The 26,975-nt window shown below is 36.7% G+C and overlaps 1 protein-coding gene across 8 annotated transcripts in view; it reads left to right on the forward strand.

Annotated features, from left to right (window-relative positions):
• Positions 1–26,975, forward strand: part of UTRN (utrophin) — a 364,804-nt gene that overhangs the window by 259,536 nt on the left and 78,293 nt on the right. For 7 of the 8 annotated variants that reach the window (XM_032682362.1, XM_032682360.1, XM_032682361.1 and 4 more), the window contains 4 exons: positions 9,428–9,557; positions 21,275–21,543; positions 23,885–24,031; positions 25,354–25,432. In XM_032682362.1, coding sequence (XP_032538253.1) covers positions 9,428–9,557; positions 21,275–21,543; positions 23,885–24,031; positions 25,354–25,432 — 625 coding nt within the window. The remainder of the gene's footprint in view (positions 1–9,427; positions 9,558–21,274; positions 21,544–23,884; positions 24,032–25,353; positions 25,433–26,975) is intronic. The other variant, XM_032682363.1, reaches the window with a different exon arrangement.

Below are 26,975 nucleotides of genomic sequence, written 5' to 3' on the forward strand. Positions count from 1 at the left end.
ATTTATAATTCATAGGTGATGTCATGTAGTACAACTCATTTTTGTTTTGGTGATCACAATTCAGTGGCCAGGATGCTGATGTACCCTTGCACTAAGGAGGCTGGTGTACAGGAAACCTCCCTTGTGTGAGATGTGGACATGCTCATGAAGTGTGTCCTATCTTTATATATTGAATGAATATTCACAATGCTGCATACTGTAAAGTTGCTCTTGGGAGTCTGAACTGCAATTACTAAAAATCTTTCTCAAGACCTCTGCATTAATATGATTGATACCATTTAATAGTGAAATAGTTTCTGATACCAAACATATTTGACTTGTCCCATTGATTTTTTTTTTTTTTTAAGAAATGTAGAGGAAATTTTAATCACACAAAATGAGAAAAAGCTGACCTGAGTTTAACTACTCCTAGCAACAATTCAGCACCCAACTTAATAGTGGTATCATCTTAGTTTGAAGCAAGAATCTAATGACCTATTAATGCTGACAGTTCATCAGTAGTCAGTAAATCATACAGGCTAAGCAAAACCAAGCCAGTCTGTTGCCAGAAGCAAAGAAAGAGGAATGTGTCCTTCTTTTGTTGAAGAGGGAGATGGGTACTGTTGAGTGTGCAGGGAAATAGGTAGTGCTAAGAGGATATTTGAGGGCTCTTGCTCAATTAAATAATAAGCCATTTAATATGCAGCAGATGTTTTGTGTCTTGTGTCAGGCCGGAGGCGTTGCATGTTTAGGACGCATAAGAAGAATACTTTTCTTTTGGTCTTTATCCCTCCTCCATTTTCTGTATTTTCTGTTATAAAAACCAGAAGTTATACTAGTTGTTACCCATAAAGAAAACCTCATTTGAAGGGTTTTATGGAACTGAGTAGTAAAACTTGTCTGAAGCTATGCTGTTAAATGCTATGCAGTGCACAGTTACACAATTTGAAACTAATTAGAGTTCGCATTGAGGACATAAATTTCCTTTGCTTCTTTAAAGGAGATACAACTTTGATGAAGACTGTGGAAGAAATGTAAGTTCTATTCTGCAGACAGCTCTACAAAACAGTTTCATCTGAAATGGGAGGAACCTTATTTTGATGGTGTACTGCCTTGTCTTGAAGGTTGCTTTTTAGAGGGTATGATGTCTTCAAAAGCCTTTGAAATAAACTCACTTCAATGCTTTACTTGGCATTGTAGAGTGATGTTTTTCCTGTGGGGTTATTCAGGGGTTTTTTTGGCAGACAATTTAAAATAGCATTGCATCTTTGCTGATTTCTTATTGTCAGTCCCTGGTGTCTGAACACCAGTTTTTGTACATGTTAGAAATAAGGATTCTAGTTTGTCCCTAAGTTTCATATAAGTAGTTGTCCTGTTTCTGACAGTAGCAGGGTTTGGGGGGACAGGCAAAAGAAAAATGTAGCAAGTAAAGAGGGTTAATTCTCTTAACACCTTGTGTTGATCAGAAATGCATGAGAATGCTTGTGATGATACTACTGGTTTACAGAATCCTGACAGACTGTGTCTTCAAGAATTTGAATGGATTCTTCATGAAAATCTATGATGTGTTTTTCTCAGAGTTGCATAGATAGTAGGGTTTATTCTAATTCCATATACTTTAGAGGATGGAGAATTGCCTTAATGATCACTGACAATTCATTTTGTCAAAAGTGTGTAAAAATGGGACCAGTAGGTCAAAGAAGGGGATTTCTTATAGGCCCCTTTTGGGTATTGGAAGGCTTCTGTAAGGTCTCCCTGGAACCTTCTTTTCCCAGGCTGAACAAACCCAAATCTCTCAACCTCTCTTCATAGGAATAGTCTTCTTCAGGAAAATCCAAGCTAGAAGCTGCTTGCTCATTTTGCTTTTGGCCCTGGAAACCTAGTCATGGCTTTCCTCAGAGTACTTTAAAAAAAAATAAATAAAATAAATATATAAAAAGGTCAAGTCTTCCAAGGTTGTTGACATCAGACAGCTGTCATGTTTCCATAGTCAAGTTTGGTAGGATTAATTTTCCTTCACCAAAAGTACATTGTAGTCCTTTTGAAGTAAAACGGAATGTGTTTTTACTGGCAGTTTGGCATTTGAACATTGGTTCCACTGCTAGCAGGGTGATTACTGCTGTTGTGTAAACATAAATACTTTTTTCCATCACCCAGAGAGTGGAAAGCTGCAACAGCTTCCCTCTCCCTTCCTCTGTTAAACTCCACACTCTGATTCAGGCATTTTTGCATTCTCTGGGGTACAATCTCTATGAATTCCGGTATTAAATCCTGTTGAGGTATGATACTTTTTTCCTAAAAGCTGTGTTAAAAACATAACTTTTTTCCTGTGCATAAAACAAACCTGTTTTAATCTACTGCTTTTGTTTAGTTTTTTTCAAGCCATCAAATGAAATGATTCATGCTCTTTTTTTGCTGAAAAAATGAATTTAAACCAAAATAAGCTCACTTAGATTAAAAATTTTCTGGATAAGCAAAATAAGCATATACTAGGAGATTTTCTTCTATATTGTTTGTATGATACTTTTGTAGTAGTCATTGTACAGTGAAATAAGGATTGAATACAAAAAAAAACTTTCTTGGAGAATGGAAAAAGACCCAACAAAGCTAGTACAGTGGATATGCATTAAGTGTGTAGCAAACCCATCACAACAGAGTTCCACTGACCAGAATGGCTATGATTCTGAGGATTTCAGTAGTTCATTCACTAGGGAATTTGTGTTAACACACTGAGATCTGTCTCTTCACATTACATTTTAGTAAAGAAAATAATCATATCTTTTAAAAAGATCTTTTTGAAGGTAATGCTTTTGGCATCTGCTAAAGGATACATGGTGTGGGGTTTTTTTCCCCTCAACATAGTTCCAAATCATATTTTAAAAAATTATAAATAAATAAATAGATTTTAAAAAGAAAAAAAGAAAAGCCTTCAGGCATTCCATGTTTTCCAGTGCCTAAGCGTATGCTCTGTTGAGCTTCCAAAATTCTCAGGGCAATGAAGTCTTGGTTATCATTGACCTAGAAACACAAATAAAGTCTCATTTCAGTGGCCTAGGAAATATGAAATCAAGTTACATAAGATTTTTGGTGCTGGAAGACATATTAATGAACATCATTATGCCTCATTTTTTGCAACCTTTGCTCAATTAAGTAGTATCTCCCTTCATCCCTAGTTTGATTTAGATCCTGTAGCATCTCTGGGGAATGCAGGACTTTTAACAGTTCTTTCTTTGGAAAAGACTAAAGAGGTTCTTTCTTGGCAAATTGTTAACTGTGTGAAAAAACCCCATTAGTTTAATTTTTAAGAAGTGTATCCCTGTACTCTTTATTCAAGAATAGCCTTTTAATGTCTTTTTTTGACGCAGTGTGTGTGACAGTTAAGTTTACTTCTGCCTTTGAAAGGCCTCTGTTGTGCACTAGAAAAGAAGCCAATACTACAGCACAAAGTCTCTGTGAGGCTATTGTAAGTGAGAATTTTCCAAACTGTCTTCAAATCATCTTTTTCTGATTTACAATGCTGTTAGCTGGAAATGCAGAAAATAACCTTACTGGTTTTGAACTACTATAACAAGTTTAGAAGGAAGTCAGTTCCCCTTTCTTAAAGTGTGTCACAGAAATATACAAATGCAGTTTGAGATTGTCAGTTTATTGGTTTTTAGAATGTTAGCAACAACTTCATGTTTCATGTCCGTAAGTCTGAAGAGTAGGTGATATAGCATACTTTCCTTCCTCTGTCTTATTGGCTGTACTACTGCAAAACACTTTGTTAAGAGAGAGTTATAGATACTTATTGTATGTAATGAATGTCTATTAGTGCATATATGGAGGTGGGTGATATTTTTGGTAAGTAGCCCTGAGCACATGCACTCATCCAGAGACCAGAGTGGGAAGGGAAATTATCAGGGGACAAATAAACCTTAGTGAAGAAGTACACCTATTTCTGGCCTGAAGCATCTATTTTGATAAATCAAAGGAAAAATCTTAAGTAGGCTAACATTATTTGCCTCTAGTAAAAGATCACCAGCATGCATAGTCTAATTCTCTTTTACCCACATCTGTGCTTTTTTATTCCTTTCAGTTTAGTTTCATTTCATTGTGCCTTCAGACAAAAAAGAGAAATTTGCTATAGATTTGACTTCCAGGTCTACACTCATGTAGAACCCTTGTAGTTGCCATCCTGTTTGCACACTCTGTATTGACACTACAGCAATAGAGGCAGCAAGTGTTAAATGGTGAACTGAGAGACAATTTAGCAGCCTTTGACACTTACTTCTCTTTGGTCCTGTGTAGATTCTTCTATTAAAAAAAAAAATCTTAAATACTCAATATATATTTGTTATGGAAGCAAACGGCTTCCTCTTCTCCCCCACCTTCCCCGATATTTGCCTTTCTTTCCCTATTCTGGTCATTGTTTGTCTCTGATTTATCAGAATTTGGTCTCATCTTTGAAGTCCCACGTGCTGCATGTGTCTTTGTATCTCCAGGTGTATATTTTTTGGTTGTATATTTTTCTCCATTATTTCTCTTACCAAATAGATTAAGTATGGAATAGTAAAAGGTAAATGCATGGTGACCTGCACCATCTCAAATGAAATGTTACCCTTTATTTGAATATTTTCTATATCAGCTGGAGTAGATACATTATGAAACTGCTTTTTATGCAGAGATGTGTCCAGAGACTAAAGCACTTTTGAAGTTTTTTGTGTACATGTTGTATTAAAAAGTGCCTGATGTGAAGGAGCAGCTTTTAAGCATGCTATGCTTTTCTTTCTGGTTCATTCTTTAGTGATGCAGACAGCTGGCAGAGACTCAGTCACAACCTTTATCTGTGTGATCTTTATAAACAATTCCTCATTTCATTCTTTGAGTTTTCTCAATCATCGTACGTATTCTCCCCTTCCTATTATATACCATGGATTTTTTTTTTTTTCATTTTAGTGTATAAAAGTAACAGGAGTTTTTCAAGCGCTGGGTGCAGAATAAAGATGAATAAGTAATTAAATGCTACAGGAGCTGCTGATTGGCACGTAAAGCTACAGTGTGCTAAGCTGATATGAGTTACAATAACGTGCATCTTTACTTCCTTGAAAGAGTACATAATGAGACTTGATTTAAATATGTTCTGATTTTAAGAAACATCCCATGTGTTTTCTTTGAAATTAACTTTGCCTTCATCTATTGGAACTATTAAGCTGATCTGCTCCCTGAATTATTCTGTACGTCTGTACAATTCAAAAGAGAAAAAGAGGCTGTAAATTAGCAGTCCGCTTACTATGCCCAAGGAAATAACTTTAAGGTGCAGCTGAAGGAAATAAGTGCTTGCAGGATACACTAAACAGTGTAAAGAATCACAAATAGCAAAGGTTTTGTAGCTTCCTGGTTTTTCAAGAGTGGAAAAATCTTCAGCTACAAAGCATTCCCAACAGCAATTTTGTAATGCTTGGTTTAGGCAAATTCCTTTAAAAATCTTAGCTTGTGAGAAGAGTTGGGTTTTATATTAGAAATCATAAGCATCTCTAATGAAGAGAGGGCACTTGGTTCAATTATCTTGGTATAACAGAACAAATGGTATATAATTTCCACAGTTATAATGTTACTAAAAGAGGAATAAATCAAAATGGAGAGTAAATAATTAACTAACGGTTGTAAATCATGGAGCCAAAACTTTTGTTCTCTTCCCTGAGGGGAGGAATGTTTTAGTGGGGTCCTGGGTTACTCTGCCATAGTTGACTAACTTGAAGAATGTCCCTTATACCTGCAAAATGGATGCTGCAATGCTGATCATAGTTGTTACTTTGTGTGATGCTGTGTAAGACACTTCAGAAGTGTAGTTTTGTCCGTCTACCAGTGGAAGAATTCTTCAAGTTTCAAAGGAGGATTTTTAAAATTATTCTTGGTTAGTATTGCTTAAGATCAACTCTGGAAGCAGTTTGTGCTGACATCAGCACACCAGATTTTAGATTTCCAGGGTTTTTTTCCCCTTCTGTAAGAATCAAAACCGTCTGAATGGTTTCTCCAGGACTCTTTAAAACTCCATGTCTTGATTTATGTAGGAAATAAGACTGCATTTTCCAATGCAGGAAAACTGTATTGTATAGACATTGGATTTATTCGTCTGTCAACTGTCAGATTACTGAGAAGTGAGAAGTTTTTATTTTAATCCGTTACTGAAAGTATACAGTAATTTTACAATTTAGAATTGTTGTATGAAATAAGGTGGTATGAATTATGCCCAAAGTTGCATACAGACTCTTTTTGTATGACCAGTATGCTTTAAAATAGTATTGTACTTTTATAAATAATAAAAAGCATAATGTAGAGAAAATAAGTGCTATTTCTCTGCTCAGTGTTCACTTTTTCATTTTGTCTTCACATCTGCATGCCCAACAGAACTCAAAAAATATTTGCATCCACGTGTTTACCTTGTTAATGGACTGTTTCAGTGTTAAGTTCGGAGATGCCTCTCGAGTCTTTCGTCGTACTTTCATTTATTTAATCTATACCAAAACTCTAGTACCAATTTTCTCCTAATTTTCTTCATGAAAAGTATAACTAGCTGCAGGGGAGGAATTCTCCCTGTACCAAAACCTGTGCTACACTCAAAGGTGTACAAATGCTTAAAGTATTTTAGTTCTTAATGTCAAAGGGGGAATGAAGTAATATCCTTCTCTACTGAAAGACATCCATTCTGAGTAGCCACTGGGCAGGTCTTTTGCAAAACTAAATAAAACACCAAAATACGTGATTCTTATTATGTAAAAACCTTTAACACAATAATCTAATTAAGTATAGCAGGTTTTATGTTCTTTGCTGGGCTTCTTATGACTTACTTTTACTCTGTAGTGTTCTTGTAGATGTGATTTTTCCAATGAAATCTTTATTTTGTCCATTCAAGACAGGTGATATTTGGGCTTGAAATTAGATTTATAAGTGGGTTGCCTTTTTTTTTTTTCTGTTGTACAGAGGAAGGAATGAGAATATTATTGATATGTTTGGCTATTCTTCCATTGTGTACTCTCATTGCTGTTCTTGTTTACTGGCAGAAAGAGAGAGACAGGGAAATACATGAAGTATTGATAAGAAACAAGGAATAAAGTTAGGCAAGTTTGAGTAGCTGTTCAAAAATCATTTCTGCATCTGTGGCATAAGAAAAAAATGTATAAAACATAATCTAAGAAGTCTGTGGTGTGGTCAAGGTACTCTTCTTTACTACCAAATGATTTTAGCATTACCATCTCAGTGCATGGTTTCTTTCATGCTAAGAGAGTTCTTTCAAGAGTATTAATAAGGTTTGCCGTGGATGACTTATAGCTGATGAGCTATACGGGCCAAAGTCTTAAAATCTTCATGTTGTCAACCTCAATTTAAACAACTTCAGTGGCAAGGATGATGGAGAATTAAATCCAAGGTCTCTTAGGTCAGACTTGATTGAAGTTTTGTTGAGGGTGATCAGGACAAATTGATGAAACACACTATGTGAAGGTGAACAGGAGAGACAGCAAAAGAGAAGTCTCTAACAATCTCTGGATTGTTTCTAACTGCATGAAATTTCTTAGTAGGCTCCAAATCTGACCTAATCTCCTTTTTCTTGTATGCTTTGGAAATATTTGGAAAATTGCATGGAGGAGAGAAAAGTAAATCTAGAAAGATTTCCTACCTCACAGTGAAGCAATTGCCCCTCTGTTTCTGACAGAAATTCAAAGTTAAGATTGTGTTTTACTGATGCATCCACACAAGTTCGCTTACTGTCTTCCTTCTTCTGAAACAAATTCCCACATAGAGAATATTTTAACGATTTTTAAAATATGGATGACTTTGAAGCATCTTATTCTGTGGTGCGTAATGTGAAATTAAAATATTGATACATTCTGTGATGATCTGAAAGGATTCTTCAGGAATGTTGTTTTTACAATACTTCAGTTTCTGTATTTTTTGTTTCAAATATGTAGGACTTCGTTTTTAAACAGCAATTTTTATTTCTTAATACATGTAGTGTATACTGAATCCTACAAAGAATATTATTGCTATACAAAGGCATTTAGAGATGTGTTCTGAAGAGTTTTTTGTGTAAATACAGTAGTTAATGGTTACTAAAGGTTGGACTGTATAACAATTCCTAAAGGTAATGGAGGTTAGTGTGTTTTCAGTGATTAGTTTTTGTTGGGGTTATTTATTTATTGGATTTGGACTAGAAGAATCAAAGTATTTGAGAAGATGAGGAAGATAAAGGAATAAAGTGGGGGAGAAATGGGGGAAAATACATCTTGCCTCCTGCTAAGTTAGAGTCAAGAGGTAGGTGTTTTTTATGATTATAACATCAAGAGACTTAATAATGAAAAGGATAAGATAGCAGTTGTGAGACTTCTATGGCAGCTGTTTTTCACAATTTTCTGTAGTAGAAACACTCATTTTCTTAAATAATGTTGTCAACACTCACTAAATGCATTTCTCTAGCTCGAATGGGGCCTGAGCAAACTGTGCCAGCAAAATAAACTTGGATGTTGTAATTAGAGCTAAAAATATATTGGAAAAATTAAACATAATATTTTAATAATGTTTAAAGTATCTTCCTTTGTGTTTCTACGGGTAGAAAGTAATACAGATAGAACTGGAAAAGCAGATTCCTTCTAAGTGGTACAGATTTATACTTAAAATATCGAATGGAAGAAAATGCTTTCTAAGAAACACTACAGCTGTTTTTTTAAAAAGGGGTTCGTTACACTTAAACCTTTAAAAAAGTCATAAATGCTGTAGAGCAAAATATCCTGAAATTCATTTCCATCAGCATAAAAAAACTTAAAGAAAAATTGATAATTTTCTTTCTGTATATAAGTCTCAATTGTTTCTACATAATAAGGATCAAAATATTTTTATCTAATTTGAAGAGTGTTTTATCAGAATGTATTATCATAATAAAATTTTTTGTTACATATTTTCTAAATTAAAAAAATAAATAGGAAACAGAAACAAGAGGTTTCATTTTCTAAGGAATGCAAAGTATTTTTGAAATTTTTTAGTATTTTATAAAATTATTTTCTGAAATTTCATTTGATGCAATTTGCTGTTATTCCAGATATCAAAAAAGTAAAATCTGTTGTAGTAATCTGCTATACATTATTGCTATTCTGTTAAAAGCAATAAACCCATTAAATTTACTTTTATTTTAGAAGTTTAATGCAGTATTTTCAGTTTCTCTTGGTTTTTTTTTTTGAAAATCTACCACCATCACTTTTCTTGTGTTCATTTCTTTAAGTCAGTTTCATAAAAATTGGTCTTCCAACCTTAATTTCTTGCCATTTTTGTTTTGTAAAATTTGCATTTTATCTTGCAGTCTGAATAACACATTGGTTATTACTCACTCACTAGACAGGTCTGGTCAGAGAGGTGAAAACAGAGAATTGTTCACAACGTCAAGTTACAATTGCATTCTTCTTTCCCTTCCCAAAAGGCACTGAGACGTGAACTGAAGGATAAAGAGCAAGCCATTCTCAATGCTGTGGACCAGGCACGAGTTTTCCTTGCTGACCAACCAATTGAGGGGCCTGAGGAACCAAGAAGGAGCTTACATTCAAAAACAGGTCAGAAAATACTTCTAGGAACGGTCAAAAGGAGAGAAAAAGGACTTGCATGTACATGGTTTATATCCCAATTATTTGGTTAGACTTCAGAATTTTCCAAATCACATCCTGCTTGCTTTTTTTTCAGTGATTAATCTCAAAGTGTTACTTCTCTGCTTCGTAAGTACTTACGTTTTAATGGAAGCAGTAGAAACATCTCTATTGCCTTTTCCAGGTTTTGATTCAAAACACTAGTGAGATCAGTTTTGGTCTTTTTTTCTTAACACAGTAATGTACAGACCTTAAATGTAGTCAGAATAGTAGTTCAAAGGTGCACACTCAAATGTACATATATTCAAAGTGTTGCTCCACAAATAGAAGTAAGTTTATTTGGTGGTGTATCTCATTCAAACTGAAAGAAATCATCTTTAGTAAGGCAGTCTTTACAGAATCTTAAGGATTTGAACATTAAATGAATTATTGCTAAGAAATTGAACCACAGCTATCCTAGAAACTGTATCTGTATGACATTTGTTGAGATATTGGTCTATATATCATAGACCAAAAAGAAGGGAATAATTTTTCTTCACACCCCCCCCCCCAAAATAGAAAATTATCTGTGAGTAAGTCCTACAATTATGTTTCTGATATAAACTACAGCATTATGAAGTTCTTACTTTTAGTTACATAAGAACTGTTCTTGGAAAATGTAGTAATCTTCTTTTGTAGAACTATCAGTTGATATAGGATGCAAATAATTTACTGTTCTGTATCATTTACAAAATTACAGTATAGCTGCTTTTATTGAGAGGTACTTTTTCTTTCCATACATCATCTTATACATCTCCATGGCAAACTTCTTAAATTTGTTCATTGGAAACATACTTTGTGTTATCTCTGTGCAAATTTCTAAGTGGTTTCATATTCCCTAATTTAACTTTGTGATAAAATTTGAATGGCTGGTGATTAAAGCCAATGAACCATTTATCCCTGTGATTAGTTCTGGTACCTTAGCTGCTGTAATGTATCTTACTACTTCTTTTTAAGCTCCTGACTCCTGAAAACATTGTTTGTCTTTATTCTCAAACCCATTTGATATATGGCATCTCTAATGTTTTAATTGGTCTAAATCAAAAGCAACCTTGCAGTTGAAAAATAAGGTTTGCTTGCTGTATATTTGCTCATATATTCACACAGAAGTTTGAAATAGCAGATTCTCTCCTCAAAAGCATAGAACCTCTCAGCACAAATGATACCAATATATAAAATGTTACCAATGTAAAATGTTACTTTTCTAGCAGGAGTTGATATCAATGATCTAGTCAACACTGACTGAAGGTGCAAGAGCAAACTTCAGATGATAAGGTGCACCATAAATTCTTCTTATTGAGTCTATTATGATGGATCATGATTATTATTATTTTGTGCTATACCAATGGCAGTGATAACAGTATAGCAGGGAATTCGATGACCATGGTTAACTGCATAGCAGTAACAGCTTGGGTCTGCAAGTGATGTGTGCACGTCTCTGCTGTAGTCATCATATTTGAAAACCACTGCGAAGTCTCATAGATGTGCACTAAACTTATTTTCCTCTTCCTTCTTCACACTTAGTAGTCCACAGACTTTAGTTTTTGAGCATGTGGTTATTCTTGGTTACAAGCCAGACTCCCACCCATCCATCTCTCATGTCTTCACCTCAGTAGGGTGGAGGCAGGAGATGGGAAGAACAGGAGTAAGGAATCTCATGGGTCATGATGGGGATCAGATGGATCACAAATGCAGAGCCATTACAAACTACTGTTGTGGGCCAAACAAATGTGCTTGGGAAAAAAAATATTGCTATTTCAAATAAATAATTAAATACTAATTTGGTTGGTAGTGGGAAACAAAAAGACAAACGTCCAAATCACAGCTTTCCTCCCCTCTTTCACACACTCGACTCCCTTATTCCTGTCTTTTACCCTGCTTTGTTGTGACTGCAGGTCATATTCAGAGGCAACAAGTGGTGTGGGAGGGTGGGAAGGTGCTAAGTCCACAGTTAGCCTAGAAGTTTTTCTCTGCTGCTTTTTTCTTCTGACATCTTTCCTCGCCATGGGATTTCCATTTGGAATGTCTGCCCTGCCATGGAGTTGCTCCTCTTCCTTTGACCTTGGTGTTCCCTCTGCCGTTTCTCCTGTTTGTTCCCTCCTTCTCTTTCTCTGGTGTTTTCTGCTGTTTCTTAAATACACTTTCCCTGAGGTGCCACCAGCATGGCTGAGGGCCTCAGCTGTATAGGTTAGACCAGAGACATGCACCAGTCACTTGCAGACCATGGCCTTAGCTGTGCTCTGTGGTGGGTAGACTGGAGTCTGTTGTCCCTGGCACACGGCAGCTGCAGCCTCTTCTCCCAGAGACCCCCATGAAGCTGCTACTCCCAGCAGTGGGCACTCACACCCCACACAGAACGGGACTACACTATCTGTGAATTAATAGACTTTCAGGCCCAAAAGTATCTTTGAATCATTTTCTCTGATCTCAGATAATAAGCTGTTCATTTTCACCCAGAACTGAGTCTAGTAAATTTTTTTCTGACAACTAATACCACCAATCTCTGGAAAGCTGCATCTCTAGATGCAGAACTAGAAGGCAGCCAGACACACAGTTTTTCTTCTGATTAACCCTTTATAGTGAAGAATGTGGATGTGAGCTTATGTTTACTTTTAAAATGTTGGGGGTTTTAAATTTTATTTTCTGCCTGCCTGTCAATCACTGGTGTTCTCTGCAGTTGATTAAGGTTAGTTTGTTAACTTCAGTGAAGTCCACTTCATGTTGATAAAGGGGAAGGAGTGTGGTTTTAGATTGTAAGCTGACAGTCTGTCTTTAAAAAATATTGATTAACAGTACACAGCACTGTACAGTCTTGATTTGAACATTTCTCTGCCTGGTTCTATAATACAAGTAGCAAAACTGTTTTATTAAATCAAAGTTGTATTAATTGGAAAATCACGGTTTCTTGAGGTTAGTTCTTGCCTTGTATAAGAGCAGGAGTTTTTGGGGGGAGGGTTAGCTAATCTGAAGAGGATAAAGGTTGTAAAATTGTTTTCTATTTTCTTCAACTTCTCTTTCTTTTTTTTTTCCCCCATTTTCTTTTTTGCCATAGATGTTTTCATGCCAGGAAGGGCATTGTTGCAAGGGCAAGGAATGAGAGAGATTTAGGAGAAAAATGATAAGAATCAGTTTTGGACTTGACCAAGACCTATTTTAAGAACCTGTGTATACATGCATTCATTAAGAGAATATTCGTTATAGGATGCCTTATGATAACCTATTACTGTCTATAATGGTTTTGTTAATGTCAAATATATCCCAAGAATGTAAAATCATGTTATGAGTAAACCTTGTTTTCTTCTCTCCCATCTTTGCCTTATGCTGACTGTGTTGGCCTTCTACTGTACTATGTAGTAACTGGCATGGTCAGAGTTCTTCATCTTCCGGGAAACTTCCTTCTAAGTTAATTATATCTATCATCTGTCTTTTCTTCTGTTTTTGTTTTGCAATGTTTCCATAGAGAGGCCCCATCACAAAAAAAAAGCAAGCTTCATGCTCTTCTTGTCTTTGAGCTGCTTCAGCATCTGAGTGGAGCTGATTGATAAGCCAGCAGACCAGCTGCTGAATTTTGTTGACGGACAGGTTAAAGAAATTGAAAATGCTCATGTTTTTAGCTTTTTTGGTGACTTCTCCATGGCATAGGAGAAAACTTAGATCTGAAATTATTAATTGTCATTCGCTATGGCATAGTTACAACTGGCTTCCTAAATCCATGTACTGTAAGATTACAGGCCATTGAAAACAAAAAGGAAAGCAGAAATAATATTTTCTGTCCCCAGGGTTCTACAAACTGATGATATGGCTTTGCTGAAATTCTTGTCCACTCAAGCAGTGAGGGAGTGGAGATAATTTTTTTAGAAGATAACATAAATTAATATCCTAGCAGATTACCACAGGCTACTACACTGATTCTCAGTGCAACAGTGAATGTTTCTGGGAAACTGCAATATTGTCAAAGTACTTCAGTAGTGTCTGGTTTTCTCAGGACAATTAGATTCCTAGCTCTGAGAGCTGTCATTTGGTAGCAAAGGTTGTTGAGATGAACACAGCATTTAAAAATAACTATTTACCATCTGTTATCTCCTATTAATGGAAAGTACAGAAAGCCCCATAAGTCACAACTGTGTTAATAAAAGAAATATACTAATAAGTATCAGTGAATTGCATGTATATACTTTAAATAGAGTTGCAAACACAACATATTTGCCTCTTTCAGATATAAATAAAAGCTAAACTTTTTTTACTCCCCACCACTGAGCACATTCAGGTAGATTCTCTGCCATAATTTTTCCTTTTTGCAAGGAAGATCTCACTAAAATAGGCAATTTACTGTTTTCTAATGTATGTAGCAGGCAACATTTCTATTCCCACCCACTTGTGTCTGTTGTCTAGCTATCACACGCTACCGCAATATTTTTTTTTGCCTCTGCTGAGCACCTGGGCTGAGTTTGAAATCTTGAATGTGAAAATTAGAAGTGCTTGGGAGAATGAAGAGGGTATGGCCCACTGAATGTTGGTGGAATCATGCCCAGAAACTGCTTACACTATTTTGAGCATTACTGCCTCTGTTTTAGTTGGAGCTCACTCAGTTGTGACTTTGAAGAGTTTCTTCCTAAGATTAGAGAGAAGTGCAGTTACCTGTGAAAGAATCTCAAAGTAATTGTCTCACTCCTTTTCAGATAGATCTCTTAGTCACTCTACAAGTTTAGTCCACCGGGGTGAAGCCTTGAAATTCTTCCTGTAGAGTCGTCATGGTTGTCTGCTTGGATTCGTATTAGTACAGTTCAAGGAAACTGTTTCCACTTTCTGAATGGTGTGGAGTAAAAACTTTGAGGATTTTAAAGCCTGAATTTTTAATGGCACCAGACTGGCTTGATAGTTGTTAATTTTTTTACTGATTGATTGGGATTTTTTGTTTTTTTCCTGTTGTTTTCTTTTTTTTTTTCCCATGAGAATCTCAGGATATAAACAGTTATATTCATTCTTGACCTGGGTGCTCTCGTGTCACAGTTTTATCTGAAATACGGAGTGCTTTCCAGGTGGAAGCACATTCTGAAAGTTTAACTGTTGCCTTGTTTACAAGACCTGAGAAACCAGTGAAACTGTCTGCAAGAGAATTTTCAGTTATGAGTAATGCTCATTGGTGGCTCTCAGAGGTTAAGATGGCTCTCAAACCTTAAGACCTTGTGTGAAAGAAAATACCTTCCTTAAACTCTAGAGCAAACATAGCTTAAAACATTTTAAATGAGCTTCAGGAAAGCAAATTGGAAATTGCAGAATAACAAACTAGAAATCATGTCTGTAGAGGAAAAAACAGGCTGAAAAGAGTTACTTAAAAGGTCAGAAAAGTTCAGAACATGGATGTTTTAAAGTCCTGTTTGTGTTTATTATAGGGTGCCATTGAGTCAGGGAGCCCTATCTTTTGTGCTGCCTGACTTGTTTATTTTCTGGTTTTGTGTTGTTTTGGAATAAATTAGGTGCCTCTGTTTTGTTTTGAAATGCTGTTATGGGATGTATGTCTCCTGCAGTCTTGCTGAGGAACTACCTGCCATATGTGCAGTGCCAGAAAAACAAATCTTTATTGATCTTTGGAATAAATAAAAGCTTGTTAAAATCCACAGTCACAATGTTTTGAAAAGAAACACAGGATTAATTCCTTGCTTACCTGGAGTAATTGAGACTCCAATAATACTTTCCCTTTAACTGCAATTGGAAGAAGGCTTGGAGATGCTGTAACAGTACTGTTGTTTTTGCGTTTTTCTGGTATTGTGGCAGGAGCGGACTAAAACTGAATTCATACCTGATTTATGTTCCTGGAGCAACATAAACTTTGGGCATCCACTGTGCAAAAGTGTTGTGAACTTCTTTTGGATCACACCATTTATTTAAAAATGTTGACATTTTTATATTGAGAAGTAGTATGTGTGGTTTGTTTATGTTGACAAATTACGCTAATTGTGCTGGATAAATGCAAAGTTCTCAGGATTGCTGTGATCTTTGATAGTTTTCTGGAGATAGATACTTAATTATACTTAATACTACTTAATTATTTCTTTTAACTGGAAGCTACTTCCTTTGTTTTGTCTGTCTCTGTCTTCCCCACCAGCACCCAGTAGGAAATATCAAATGTCATTATTAAAGAATATGTATGTATGCTGGCATTGTTCTCAGTTGTCTTTGTCTGAAGCCCATACTCTGAGCCCTTTCCAGAATTATTCATCATACATGAGGTTAACAGTTTCCTTTGCTCTGCTTTTGCAATTCTGTCTTCTGTAGACCAAAGTTAATTTCTCTTATCCTGCAGAGACTTTCCTCATTCACTCTTTGTTTAGTTACATTTCTCTAGTTTGAAGAACTTTCAGTTTTGATAGAAGAATACCTAAATGGGCAAAAATGAAAATGACTGTGCTCTTTCCTTGTTTTAACTAAATATGCAATATTTCCTTCCTTTGAATAGGAGGAAAAGGCAACATAATGACTTGTGCTTGGATGGTTGGGTGCTTGGAGTGTGATTGCTGCATTTCCGCATTAACCAGTTGGTGCTTATTCTTTAAACCTCCTGTTGCCATCCCATCAGAACTAAGTTTTCTGTCAAAACTGTTAGAAACCCAAAGAATACTTTCTCTGGAGCAGTGCTAAATACTTCATGATGCAGTGACAGCACTGCTTTTGGTGGTTCTGCTTTGGAATATGACAGTGTGCCATTGTGCCTATTCAAATGCTCTGAAAGTTTTCATAATGTGATTGCAGTGCTGTGTCACCCATTGTTTTTTGCTGCACAGATCAGTTGAACCAAGGAAGAGACAACATTTGACATAATGGCAGAGGGAAGGGACATGAAATCATCTCCAGTTTCACTATATTTTATTAAGACTATCTCAAAAGCAAAAGGAAATTAATGTAATTTTGGCAGGATGCATCACTAGTTCAGGGCCATATAAGGATCAAGCACAGTTGCTTAAAAGGAGATCTGCTGGAGCCAAATAGTTTTAAGAAGTCTAAAATAAATTCTTACCAAGAAGAATTTTCTTCACTTGTATTCTCCATATATGTAGGCACGCAGGGAAGCTATATGCTATAAAATTCAGGTGTGAAAGTTTTCCTTCTGTAGCACTTGGTCTTTGCTAGAGACACAAAATCTGTTGGTGCTTTGTTTGTGACAAAAAATGCTTATTAAAATCGAGATATTTTTTTCTCCCCCCACTACAAAAGCAGGCTTTTTCTCCTGCTCTTTTTCCCTTACCGCAAGGTCAGTTACTATCTTTCCTCTTTGGTTAACAGATGGTCCAGTGAATATAGGCTGTTCCTACTTTCTGAGCAGCTGCTGAAGTGAACATATGTAACAAGTACCATTAAAAAAAGGAGGGGGGAAACTGATCAAGTTGATCATTGAAAAGACTTTTTGTATTAAGTAGGGAAAAAAGAGCAAAAACTACTATGTAGAATTTTTTCACAGCAAAAAGGAATTCTGTCTGCCAGTGTGTGTAATGACAGACTGGTTAAATGAACTCCAAACTAAGAGAAGAAAACTCTTCCTGTTAAGACAATTTTTTTTGAGATTTACAATTTATGCTATGTGACCTTGCTATGCAGTATCTCGAAGAATGTGGTCTCTGCTTGAAAAAAAGTAATGCGTTGCTCATTAATAAGTTCAGTTTTCATGGTGGAAAACATGTAGTTATACAGAATATATTTCTCTTAAATGAATATATGCTGAATGGTTTTATAGCTCATAAAGGCACGCATTTTGTTTTATTTTCCTCGCAAATGTCTTTTTAGGGCAAGTTTACAAGCACTTCCAAGGCTTTTGTGAAATAAAGCAGTCTTGAATTAGTATTTTTCAAATATAGTATGTGGTAGATATCCTTGCCCATGACACTGATTTGACAAGTGGTTTTAAAACATATTTCGGTTTTCAATTCTGTTGGGATACTTGTATCACCCCAGTCATTCTCGAATCTTTTTCCCCTCCCAAAATAAGAGACTAGTCTGTCATGAGTAAAGCTGCCTTGTTTTAGCTGACCATACAAATAAAGTCAGGCTATTGTTCCCCTCTTCTAATCCCAGAATCGCCAAGCATGGAAGAGACCTTCAAGATCATCTAGTCCAATTGTTAACGTAGCACCACCATAGTCACCTCTGAACCATGTCTCCAAGTGCCATATCCAATCTATTTATTGCTATAGCCACATTTTTTCTTATTGCTTCCATGAGAGCAAGAGACACTCACTGAATCTGTTGTCGGTATCTTTAAGGCCAGCCAAAGAGTTTCGCAAAGGTTTTCAACTCTTACTAAAGCTTTCTGCGTGTTTTTTGTCAAGTGACTGATCTTTTAAAAAGACCAGCTAATAATCTAGCTTACAACTGTTCAGGCCTTGCAACATTTTACTCTTTTATGCAGAATTGGTAGGTTTTGGCTCTGATAACAGGTAAAGGATGATGCAACTGCATGATGTTGGATAAAAATGGCAGATTGCAGCTTTGCATGTATCTAAGTTTCACTTAGTCCAGTTTCTGACTATAATGTCCCCTGTAGCCAAATGTTCAAGATACCAACAGAGGAGGCTTCCTCTACTGGGTCTGCAATTTTCTGTCCCCTTTCAATGAAGCTCAGTATTCCCTTACCTTGTGTAAAGGATTCCATCTCTAGGTGCTCCCTAATCCTCATTTATTATCTTGCAGCTTTTACGCCTGTGGTCTGGTTGTCCTCAACCTATAGCTGTATCATAGGATACCTCAACCTGTGAGATAACCTATGATACTAGACTTTGCCACTAGGTACAGCTTGTGTTCACAACCCCTTTGTTACTGCACTGAAGTGGATTCTCATTCATTCATCCATTATTGTTACATTGTTAAACTCAAAGGTGAGTAATTCCAGAATTACTTGTGGTAACAACTTCTTTAATGTCTCTACATAAGCAAATTTTTTTCTAAAAGGGGATTTTACATAGAGCTTCAGCTTTATTTCTTTTCATTTTTCTAAAATATGTTGCAAAACTTGAGGTAAAGATCATTTCAGAATTGTATTGTTCTGTGATGTAGTTTATTCTACTGGGAAATGCTGTAAATCCAGAGACAAGGTGCAATTTATCACAGCATAGCTTTGGTCTTCATTTTTATTCTAATCTGTCAGTATTGCAAATTGTAGGTTACTGCCATGTCTTTAGATCCCAGAGCTACATACATAGTTCATATCTATTTGCATCTAGTTAAGCACTGTAGGTTTTTTTCAAAACTATTTCACCCCAAGTTCCTCTTCTGAAACACCTGCTTTCCATTGTGGTGTCCCTAAACCTGGCTATAATCTCTACTTTTGCAGGCAAAGTACACATAGGCAGTGCTCTCATGTGATACCTTATGACACCCAACAAATCACTGAAATATCTTGTTAAGCTCAAAATATATTTTGTACCACTCAACTGCACTCTTTCTTCAAATGACTCTCTCTTTTGAGGTCAAAACATGCACCGCAACCTGCAGCCTCAGTGTCTATCTCCCTTCTTTGGTGATGCTGGGTCTTGTTGATTGCCCTTGCCTTCCAGTCTGCTCTGGTTACCATTCCTTGTACGTTGTTTCTCCTACATAACCACTTCTCAGCAAGATCTCTTGTGCAATGCCCTCTCCTCCCTACATCAACAATTATAATGCAAAATGTGCATTTTGGGGTGTGTTTTGCTTGGTTGGTTTGTTTTTTCAGATGGCAGTTGGGTTATGTTGTTGATTGCTCTTCTAGTATTTGTAGTCTAGCATTTATCAAGATTAATATGGACTAACAAGATTTGAAAAAACTTTAAAAGAAAAAACAGACCAAGTATGTAGAATTGGTGGGCAGAAACTCTGATTTCAATCCAAACAACTCCCTATTACTTTTATATCTGGGGAAAATGTGCCTGCTCTTCTAAACAACAAATCGAATGTATTCTAGTGTTTTATTTTGTATTAATAACTTGCAGTATGCTTTTCTGTGTTGGGTGCTATGGAACAATAGTTGCATCACCAGAGACACAGTAAGGTAACTTTTTCAACCATAAGTGTGCATTTACTTTGACATTCATCTAGTCTTTGTAAAGCAAGAAGTTTTTTCTCACACCATTTTTGTATGTTGTCCCCTCACGCTCCTCCACCACATTAGCAAGTCCAAGCTTATAATGATTTTAAAGACAGTCTATCAGTAAGTGGAAGATGGTATGTGTCATCTGACTTCTGACAGAAGTGGTACTTTCATCTTTGTGTGATTATGTATGATTTATTCATAGGTAACACTTAAATTTTGATCACAAGAGTACTGTGATAAACCTTTACCAAAGGTTTTATGTAGGACTGAAGAGAAGGCCAAATAACTTAGTTTCAGTGTATGTCACATCTCTCCCCGCTCTTTTGCTTTCTGGTTTTTTACACTGTATAGAGTTTCCTCTGCTTGCTTCTCTGCCTGCTTCTGTGCCTGCAGAGGCTGCAAGGCTCTTATGTAAAAGGGGAATCCTATGAGAGTGACTGGTTTTTTGTCATTACTGAGGCAACTCTTCCCTGATGAAGGAAGCTCCCTTTGACTTTTTCCAGAAAGTACCCTCTGAGCAGTAGACAGTAGGACCTGCTGGGGATGTTTTAGGGTTTTCTTTTAACTTTCTGGCTGTCTGGGTCTTGCTCAGTCTCAAACTGAAGACCCAGAAAAGACATCATGTTCTCTCATTGATAGACTATGTGACTGATATGCAGAAATCACCTCTTGTGGAGGCGAGAGAAGTCATCAACTGGCGGGTTTGTCAGTTCTTGTTGTCAGAGAGGTCTGTTGTAGAGTTCTCCCTGATGTCTTGCAGACTTACCGGGGACTGGAGATTTCAATATAAGCAATTGACTGAAATAATCATTATCATCTCCAGTGACTATGTCCTGAGGAGGTTGTGTGTATGCCTGTTGTAGCTTTGCTTATTGCAAAGACCAGTGGCAGGTGATCTTTGTAACTTGAATGGCATTTTCATGGTTGCTGAGGTGTGTGCTATCTAGACACAGAAGCCTGACAATTGTCAGTAATAGTGAACTATAAGCTTGACTCTTTTTCAGTCAATAGCTTCACTGAACCTTTTTAGATTTGGAAAACCTATTTTAACCAGCCCTTTAGGACTTTGGTATTAACACAGAAAAATGGATGTAGAGCTGCAGGACCACTCCCCGCATGATACTCAGTAGACCTTGGATTTTGCTAGTATATTTTAAGAGACATCCTGGTAGTAGGGTGAAAGTGGTGGTAAATGATCCAGGAACAAAGCACTGTTCTTGCTCGTTCTACATGGTCCACAGATTCCCTATGGCAGTTTTTAGTAGGGTAAAAAAGACCTTTTATTTCCTTCCTCTGTGCCTCCAAAAATGACAAAGCAGAAGTAAGCTGCTTTTGCTTTGTGGATATCATAATATATGGAAGTCAGGAATAGTTTCCTGTCTTCTGATCAAGCTTTGTTTTGTCAGTTGGAGTGACTGAGGTTTATTTCAGTTATGACAAGGTAGACTTTCTTCTACGTTATACCTGCTGAAATAAATTGTCAGTTGACACTGGACTTACTGACTGTCTTGAGTGCCTATCTCAGGCTCACTGTCTGTTTAACTGGACATGAATAATAAGGAAACAGTGTAACTCTTCTTTCCCTTTGCAGAATTGACCCCTGAGGAGAAAGCCATGAGGATGGCCAAAGCTATGCGTAAACAGTCATCAGAGGTAAAAGAGAAGTGGGAGAACCTAAATGCCAGCGCCAGTATCTGGCAGAAGCAAGTGGACAAAGCACTAGAAAAACTGAAAGACCTGCAGTGTGCCATGGATGACCTTGATGCTGATTTGAAGGAGGCCGAAAATGTGAGGAATGGCTGGAAACCTGTAGGAGACTTGCTCATAGATTCGTTACCAGATCACATTGAGAAAACTACAGTAAGTGTGGAACTCCTGGGAAATATTTAGCCTGTGTGTGTGTCAGACCTCTGCATTCTACTACCTCTAGTCACATTAGATATGTACACACTGTGTACTTAAATTGTCATGTGTGGTATAAAGTGCTCTTTAAAGACCATATCTGAGGTCTCAAAGTCCAGTGCTGTGCCACGTTGACTCTGTTGGCTGGGGTTGCATAAGCACATGTGGTCAGCAAGGTACAGGTGTGTACAGAATATAACATTCATTAAATGAAAAAAATGTGTTCTAGGAATTAAATGTTTTCCTCCTCTAAATACTGTCTAATCCGTAGTTAGACCTTGGGTTTGCTTGGAGCTGTGCCCAGGCACTGGAGTATGAATGAGCTGAGTCAATTGTCATTCCAGCAGTTGACAGTATCTCCCCTTCTTTTTGTAGTGGTGAGCCATCAGATCTGTTTGACCATCATATATAGCTTTCTTCTTAGGAAAACATTTAGAGCTTTTTCAGTCATACAGAAATGTATTCGTAGTTTTAATTTGTTTCTTAACTTTCATAAAGCTCACACATCTATTACCTATTTTAGTTCGTATGACTGACTATTTGCACTTGCTTTTACTTTAGCCTGGCTTCTCATCAGGATTATTTCAAAGTGAAGAACACATACTACTCTATAACGTTCTTGCTGCTCAGGTTCCAGGCCACCCATGCAGGGCTCAGCATCGCAAGGCATAGCTGCTCGTGATGGGTAGTAACCCTCCCCTGCTTAACTTCATGGGTTGGGTAGGGACCCTGTAATGCAGAGCTCCCCAAAGAAGGGGAGCTATCTTCTGATAACTATCATCCAGGAAAGCTGGCTGGAAAAAGTACAGTGTTTAGGGAAGTGCCTGAATATCAGGGATTCCAGGAGAGCATGTGGGTACGCACATGTAGGTAGAGAAAATTGCTGTTTGGGGCAAATTTAGCACTTATCATTAAGCTTCTGTTTCACGAACACAGCTTTTCAGTTTTTAAACTTAAGGGTGAATATGGCAAAACATTAGAAGACCCTGGGGTTATGTACCTGACCATCCATATCTTCCACTTGGGATGCTTGTATTAGAAGAATGAAAAGCCATGCACTGCAACCAGGTTTCTGCAGATATTCTCTCTATGCATATACAGCCTGTGGTCTCCCAGGGCTGCGTTATTTCCCATATATCAATGTAAGCATCCTCATTCTCAAAATTTTGTTGTTACTTTCAAGGTTAATGGAACCAGAATCCTTAAAACAAAGACAGTCAAAGCTGAGTTATATCCAGACTGCTGTTGATGTGAGAAGAATGATGAATGTCTTCCTCTCCCTCTTATATTTTAATATAGATACTAAAGGAAGAAATAAGATGCTAATGCTGAATAGCTCCTTGTTCTCATGTTAAGAAGTGATTTGTCATATCTCAATGGCTTTTTCTGTAGAGTAAAGTAAAGTCTTTCAGATTTTCATTGCTGTGGAAAAACTGAAAATCTGCTGAACTAATAGGGACCTGCTGGCTGTCCAGAAGCCCAGTGCTTCTTTCTTGCCTGTATGTTCCTTCTGTTCCTGGGTCTGATGAGAGTGATTTTTGAAGGGAGGTAAATAATTGAATTATCCAAAGAAAATGCTTTTTTAACAGTTGTTTTTGGCATGTTTCATGATGTTCAATCAAGCTGTTTATGGGATTGAACACTTAACTGCTCACAGCAAAAAAGACATTTGATGCATCTTTTTAACTGTAACTAAAACTTGCATCAATTTTGCCTTAATACTGTATTTAGTTCTATTCGATTCAATAAACCTTTTACTTCTTTTTAGTCATTTGTAATAGTTTCACTCTGTGGTTCTAATCAGGTAAAACATTGTACTCCTTTTTTTTAGAAGACAAATTCCTTCATGCTTTGCTAATTCAATAATAGTTTTTAAATTGAATTTTTGTTAGCTGCTTAATACTGGAAAGCTATAGCTACTGAACACATTTTTTTCTTAAGAACACTTGGCAGGCTGTATGCTACCAAAGCTCCTAATATAGCATTGTGTATTTTCTTTTGTGATGAAAAACTGTAAAGCCATATGGCACCACTAAAAAAATAATTTAAATTGTTTTAGGGGCACAATTTGCTTATGGGCATTTGAGCAAGTTTCATACTGTTTTTCTGTGAAGATGGATATGAATGATATAGTAAGAACAATGAAGTGAGGGAACTTTTTTTGCCGAGAACTGACTTGTGTTCAGTTGTTCAGCATAAACTTCCATGTGGGGCAGGTCAGAACTGTGTTGAGTTTACTGTGACTTTTCTGCTACTCAAATATCCCTTGAACATAAATGTATGTTTCTTACTCTTTAAGGCTTTTAGAGATGAAATTGCTCCCATCAACTTAAAAGTTAAAACAGTGAATGATTTGTCCAGTCAGCTGTCTCCACTTGACCTTTATCCATCCTTAAAGATGTCTCGTCAGCTGGATGATCTTAATATGCGTTGGAAACTTTTACAGGTATTCTTCTGAATATGTACAGTAGGTGTGTGTGGAGGGATGTTTCTTTTTCTCTGTTCTCTCTGTCCTTTCTCTTCTCTTCTCTGATGTGTTATTACCATTTGTTCCCTTACTTCTATTGCTAACGTGTTACTCTGTTGGTACCAAAGCAACAGAAAGATCTGTCTTTCCTTCAGCAGCTTAACCAAAAGCTTTTCCTTTTAAGCTATTTCAGCAGTTTATTCACACAGGAAACTGCATTAAACTCTGGAGACTAGTGGGAACTATTGCTGCATGCTTTTTTTGTATATCTTATAGCAGTATATTTTATTACATAAATCTGTGTTACGAAAAACTGGTATAAATACTTCTGTTGTGTTTCCAGCTTGTGGAAAGCTGTTTTATTTTGTCTTTGAACGTTCACTTTCTGTAGGGAATTTCACTTTAAGTGTCTTAAGTGTTAGTAGAGCTATAACAAGGTATGAGCAATAGCAATTTAGCATTACAAAACAGAAGAGGATATGCTATGAGAGAGATTCATATTGCATAGTTATGATTATTATGCTTAAATGGTCTGCAAAAGGTAAATCAATGTGCCTGATTACGGTTGAAACTCGTACATAGTTTCAAAGTGAATGATTTAATGGAGTTTCTTATATCAGTTAAAAATTCATGTATCAATTTTGAAGTTTCTCACTTTTTTATTTTGTAGGAAATACTTATCACACTTCTAGTGAGGGTAGCAGGAATGAATTTTCAAAACCTGGGCACCAGTTCCTGGGCCAGTAGTTTTGAATAAGTCACTCCTGAGAGGCAAAGCTATTAATGTGTCATATCAGACCTTTCCTTTCTTCTCAAACTGAGTTAACCAAACAACCAAACTACTGCTGGGTGTGCTAGTGCAGTTTCAATTAATAAACTGGAGGTGGAGTCATGTCAGCAAGTGAAGCTGTATCTTCCAAAATGGTTCTGTGCTGACAAGGCAGCTGTGAGATCAATAACATCAAACTGAGACCTGCTGACTATGGAAATGTGGACAACAGAAGGGTTGGGAGGAGGTCAGAAACTTCAGCAGTAGGCTATAGTCACCATGAAACTACTTTTGTTTGTTTGTTATTGATCTATAGTTCTCACACAAGAACACTGCAAGATACAAACAGGATTTTCATTAAGCAAGTGGAAAAAAAAATGTAGCCGTGAATAGATGGATGTCAAATGAGAGCTATGACACACACAAATTAATTTCACTAAAAATGAATGTGAACAAGTGGTTTTCTTATCATGGTCTTGCTGTTGCAAAGTAAATGCCAATGTAAATTTTGTGTATGTGTGTTTATATGTAGGTGTCTGTAGAGGGTCGCCTTAAACAGTTACAGGAGGCACACCGAGATTTTGGGCCTGCATCCCAGCACTTTCTTTCCAGTAAGTTCTTTGAATTAATTGACACGAGAGATATGATGGCTTTCTTAAAGACTGACTGATCTTTACTCCAGTTTTCCCTATGGCTTGAGGAAGTTCTTCTTCCATATTATCTACCTCTGTGTTTTTGTGGGGGTGTTTCATCTTCATAACTGCACTGACAATCTCACTAGTGTGCTTCCCACTGTACCACCTTTCTGAGATACTGTTGTGCCCTGGTTGTTTTATTCTTTGTCCTCTGCTGCAGTGTCTAACCTGTGACTGTTCCAGAATCTTTACTTGTTCATAAGCACATCTTCTTATCGTCTGCCAACTCTTTCCTCTATTTCCTTTTGCTTCCGCTCTTGCTGGGATGACACAAAGGAAGAGCTGCCTGGATTTTTTTTTTTTTTTTTGAAATTAAAGACTTCGTGTCATACATTCCTGGAACTTCAAATAAAGGGCTGAGGAAAGCAAACGTGCATCACTTCCTCAAGACCTATCCTTTTTCTATTTAATGAAAATTTTAGAGGTATAAGCCTGTGGTCTCCCATATACTAAGAGGGCAAAGGCAGATTTGACATAATTTGCTACAAATAAATAGGTTGTGATATCAAGATCCATGTTGATTTTTCCAATGTTCTAGCCTACCTGCTGTCATCAGGGCTAATAAGACAAAGTGTTAACCCAGTCACTTCTCCAATTTTTAACTGAGGGCTTCAGTAATAAAAATAAAATCATTGCAGAAGTTGAGAAGTCAGCATGACAATGAGCAGTTCTTTCCCAGAGATTCTGAAGTACTGTATGTCAATGTATAGCTAAACAGCTAATATAATTTAAAACAATAAATGATTCTTGATTTCCTTTCTTGACTTATGTGACAACCGTGTTCTTATTTTAAATTGACAGTTAGTTTTTCAATAAACAAGATGCAATGTATATAAAATATTACAGCTGTTATGTAAATAGCAATTCCTGGAGCCACTTTGTCCTGTTCTTAAATTGACAGAACAAACAAACAACTTTAAAAAGTATATGATTTATTTGTTAATTAAATTTAAGCCATATTAGAAGTATAGCGTACTGTTGCCACAGTGGTTTTGTAGCTCTTCCAATCTCAAACTTGTAACCCTGACAGTCAGTTCCTTCACTACTGTGTCACTGTTGAGGCTGTTCTGTTCACCTTTCCTCACCTGGACCATTGCAAATATTCAGGTGACTGATCAGGGCAGGAGGAGAATCAGTGAAAGAGTCCACGTGTAAAACTTGCCAGGAAAAGTTGACTGGTTTTGTTTGTCTTGACCTGGATCATTTCCTTGATTTGGCTTACAGCTATGTCACAATAAAAAACTGCATTCACAAGACTGAGTGATGAACTGGCTTTCTTGCTGGTTTAAGCATTCATAGAGTTACGTCCAAAGAGACTATGCAGTGCCATATCAGCATACCCCAGCCATGCTTAGGGAATCTTCTCCAGGCTTAAAGAGACATTCGTTTTGTTACATACAAAAGTAAAAAAAGGAAAGCTTCCAGAATGCATGTTGGTAGATACCACAAAGAGCTATAG

Source organism: Chiroxiphia lanceolata, chromosome 3, assembly GCF_009829145.1.
Source record: "Chiroxiphia lanceolata isolate bChiLan1 chromosome 3, bChiLan1.pri, whole genome shotgun sequence".
Taxonomy (NCBI): domain Eukaryota; kingdom Metazoa; phylum Chordata; class Aves; order Passeriformes; family Pipridae; genus Chiroxiphia; species Chiroxiphia lanceolata.